This window comes from Lathyrus oleraceus, chromosome 3 (genome assembly GCF_024323335.1).
Source record: "Lathyrus oleraceus cultivar Zhongwan6 chromosome 3, CAAS_Psat_ZW6_1.0, whole genome shotgun sequence".
Taxonomy (NCBI): domain Eukaryota; kingdom Viridiplantae; phylum Streptophyta; class Magnoliopsida; order Fabales; family Fabaceae; genus Lathyrus; species Lathyrus oleraceus.
In genome coordinates, this window is record NC_066581.1 from 173,386,980 (window position 1) to 173,390,580 (window position 3,601).

The 3,601-nt window shown below is 39.0% G+C and overlaps 1 protein-coding gene across 1 annotated transcript; it reads right to left on the minus strand.

The window, feature by feature from the left end:
- Positions 1-1,140: 1,140 nt before the first annotated feature.
- LOC127130279 (uncharacterized) lies at positions 1,141-2,959 on the minus strand. Its single transcript, XM_051059315.1, has 5 exons — positions 2,690-2,959; positions 2,466-2,577; positions 2,090-2,321; positions 1,720-2,035; positions 1,141-1,620 (listed from the first exon to the last, which is right to left on the minus strand). Exons 1-5 carry the CDS (start codon positions 2,957-2,959, stop codon positions 1,141-1,143), a joined length of 1,410 nt encoding a protein of 469 aa, XP_050915272.1.
- Positions 2,960-3,601: the final 642 nt, after the last annotated feature.

Sequence of the window (3,601 nt, forward strand, 5' to 3'; positions counted from 1 at the left end):
CTATTTATAGCCATAAAATGCATTGGATTTGGGCCTTGTATTCCACGAGCACCAGCTGCACAACATTAGGTAATCCATCAAAAGTTTCCTAAAATGTATTAACATTTAGGATCCAGAATCTGTTAACCATAATTCGAATCTTTGATTCATCAATCATGAACGTCACAAGGGAAAGTATAATATTTCTAGAATATTCTGTAGACAGATAACCCTGCAAACATTACCAAGGTAAAAACCTGTTTCAGATAAGATGTCACAACCACATGTTAAGACATCTTGTTCAACATGTTGCCGTTGAGTTAGTTTTACCAAAATTACTGCCAATCAAAACAACCAGGAATTAAAAATATCCCCCTTTGGAAAATTTTGGCTAAAACAACCAAGTACACCTTACCCACCTGTACCACAGTTCAGGTTAAGACCATAGGACTGAAACATCAACATAACAAAATCAAACACACATATTAATTGCATGGGTACTAAGGCAATCACATCAGTTAGAGTCAGTGCTCCTCTATTTCACATAATCAGGACTACCCCTCAAGGGAACATCCAACACACTATGAACTGTCCAAGTTCAGACAGCAGAGGCTTATGCAGTAGAAGAACAATAAGCCTCCCAAATGAGAGAAACCAAGGTTCTCCACAAAAACATTGCAGACAAGATGTTAGAACATTTGGTCAGACATTAGCACAAGCACCAACAGTAGTAACAACATCCACTAAAGCACAAGTCGGGCATGACAATCAATCATGCACACCTCAGAGGCATATGCAGCGGTCAAAACTACTCCCTTTGTCAAGTTTATGTCACAACACCTTGTTAGACATCACAACGCGAGCACAATCAGGCAGTGGTTAGTGGTTAGCACACATAATACTCCTCCTTTTTAGCTATAATCTGACAAAGGTAAGCATCTAACCAGAAACTGAAACAAAACCATGTTCATACAGTGAAAGAACACTCACAAAAAAAATCACAAAAGAAACAAACAGAACACAATAAGACTGCAATAAAATATCATCCTGACTATCTGAGTCAGTTGTTGTATACTCTTCTCCTTCATCTTCTTTATCTTCATCAGAATCATCTTCACCCGCATACTCTTCATCATCAGTTGCTTCATTGGCATCCCCATCCTATACAACTTCCTTATTCTCCTCTTCCATCATTGCCTTTATCAATGTCTCCAGTTTAATCTTTATAGCAGTGTTAGATCTGATGGAGTCCTCCAGCTCTTTGCATGTTTCATTCAATTGAGAAATGACACTCTTCTTGGAGGTGGCAGGGCCAGGTGTCTGAGAGGATGTCATAATAATGTCTGGGACATAAATTCCTGCAAATAGTTTGTAGTGGAGTGACAAGGGAGAATCCCTTTTCTTCATACAGTCCATGGGTAGAAAAATACCAGGGTGTTGATTTAGGATGATTCCACAGATGAGGGATGGAAAGAAAATAAGCATTTTTACAGCAGTAGAGAAGGCTTGTTTCAACACTTGTCCAAAGATGTGTTTTCCAAAGTCAAATGCTCTTTTTGTACGAACAACATAAATGAATTTTCCCAGACCAGTAGAGATAGTTGAGGTGTGATTAGTGGGAACCCAATTGGCAGTACCAATCTTATGAAGGATGACATATTTTACACTCAACTTACCAACAGACAACTTCCCTTTGTTTGGTCAATATCTAACCTGCTTGGTCGTGATCTCTTTGCACACCTGATCATCAGTGACTTCTAGTTCAGCCCAAGGTTCATCTATTCTTTCTAGAAATTTATTGATCACAGTTAGGGAGAATGTTACAACATTTACTCTCACATAAACTTTACCATAGTCAACACTCTTCGTATCATCACATCCATCAGGGATAGTCACCACAAACTCCTTTACTAAGTTTTCATAGCAAGGTCCAAAGTGTGTGACAGTTTTCCTCAGCCCTGCAACTTCTATCAGTTCCATGACCTCCTTAAACTTAAGGGCATCTTTTCCCAATTCCCTTTCTAGGGCTACCCTTCTATGAATGACATACTTCCACCTTTATTCATTCTTCACATAATGTAAAAAAGCATTGTCCAGTGGAGCTTTGGACCTAGCATCATGGGGTTTCTTATTAGCTGATCGTTTTATAGGGGTGATGTCCTGGACATCATGTGCAACATCAAACTCATATTCACTAGAGGAGACAACTTTCCTCTTTCTAGTAGGGGTAACAACTTTACTCCAAGACCTAGTGGGTCCAATAAGAGATTTTCCTGTGGAGCTTATAGAAGGAGTTCCTTTCAACCCATCAGCTTTTCTCTTCACTTCCATGGAGGGCGAATCTTCAAAAGCAACAATATTTCCTTTACATCTCTATAATCTCTTGGCAATACTGGGAGTAACAATGTTTGTAAGGGATTCTTCATCAGAGGCAAGTTCTTCAACATTGACAACAAGCTCAACTTTCTTCTTACTTCTTCACTCACGAATAGTATGATCAGGAACATTTTCTTCAGCTTTTTCCCTTGACTCATTGTCAGGGCTTGGATCTTTTTCCAAAGATGTTTGAACATTTGGAAAAACATCAGAGTTTACTTCCTACAAAATAGAGGCAACAAACTTCCTAAGTTCCTTATCAATTGCACTTCTTTCTGCTGCCTTGCGATTTACACGGTCGTCAGCATGCATGCTAGGGTTTCTAAGTTTCTACTTTAAGCCTAGATTCTTCTTCAGCATTAATCTTATCTTTACTGGGGATTATGAGTTTAGAAGACTTACCAGAAGTCTTGGCAACTTTAGACACAGACGATGTAGCTTTCTTCTGAGGAGGGGGATGAACCGTGGACATATGGGCAACGTCCAGAATCAGATCTTCCAGGTTAATCATTTGACAAGGTGTGTTTTCCCTAGATGATGGTGAGGAGGATCCACTAGTTTCAGTTGGGACATGCATGTGAGTGGGTGAAGAATGTTGAGACATGTTGGTAGATGCTTGAGGTAGATGGAATAGGGAAAGGTTTTTGAGGGAGAGAGAGTCCAGATGATTGTATGAGAGTGAGGTGTTTGAGTGGAAAAAGTAGTGAGGTTTTGTCCAAACAGGTACACAATGAGGTAAGGGGTTTAGGTAAGTGTGTCAAGTGTAATGATGAGAGGCATGCTCTTGTCTGACACAATTAATTAGTTGTAGTTGTTATAAATGCTCATTAACACAAATCCCAAGTCTCCCTCTTAATTTTTTAAATTGGCTTGCATCCAAGGCTTTGTTAAAAATATCTGCAAGCTGATTCTTCGTGCTGACATGCTCAAGTGTTATGACTTTGTCTTCAACTAGTTCTATGAGAAAATGATGCCTAATGTCAATGTGTTTAGTTTTACTGTGCTAAATAAGATTTTTAGAGATATTAATAGCACTCAAGTTGTCACAAAATAATGTCATGACATCTTGTGTGACATTGTATTTTGTCAACATTTGTTTCATCCACATTAGTTGAGAGCAATTGCTGCCTACTACTATGTACCTAGCTTCACCAGTGGATAGGGATACACAATTTTGTTTCCTGCTGAACCATGAAATCAAATTGTTTCCCAAGAAGAAACATCCCCTAGAGGTGCTTTTCCTATC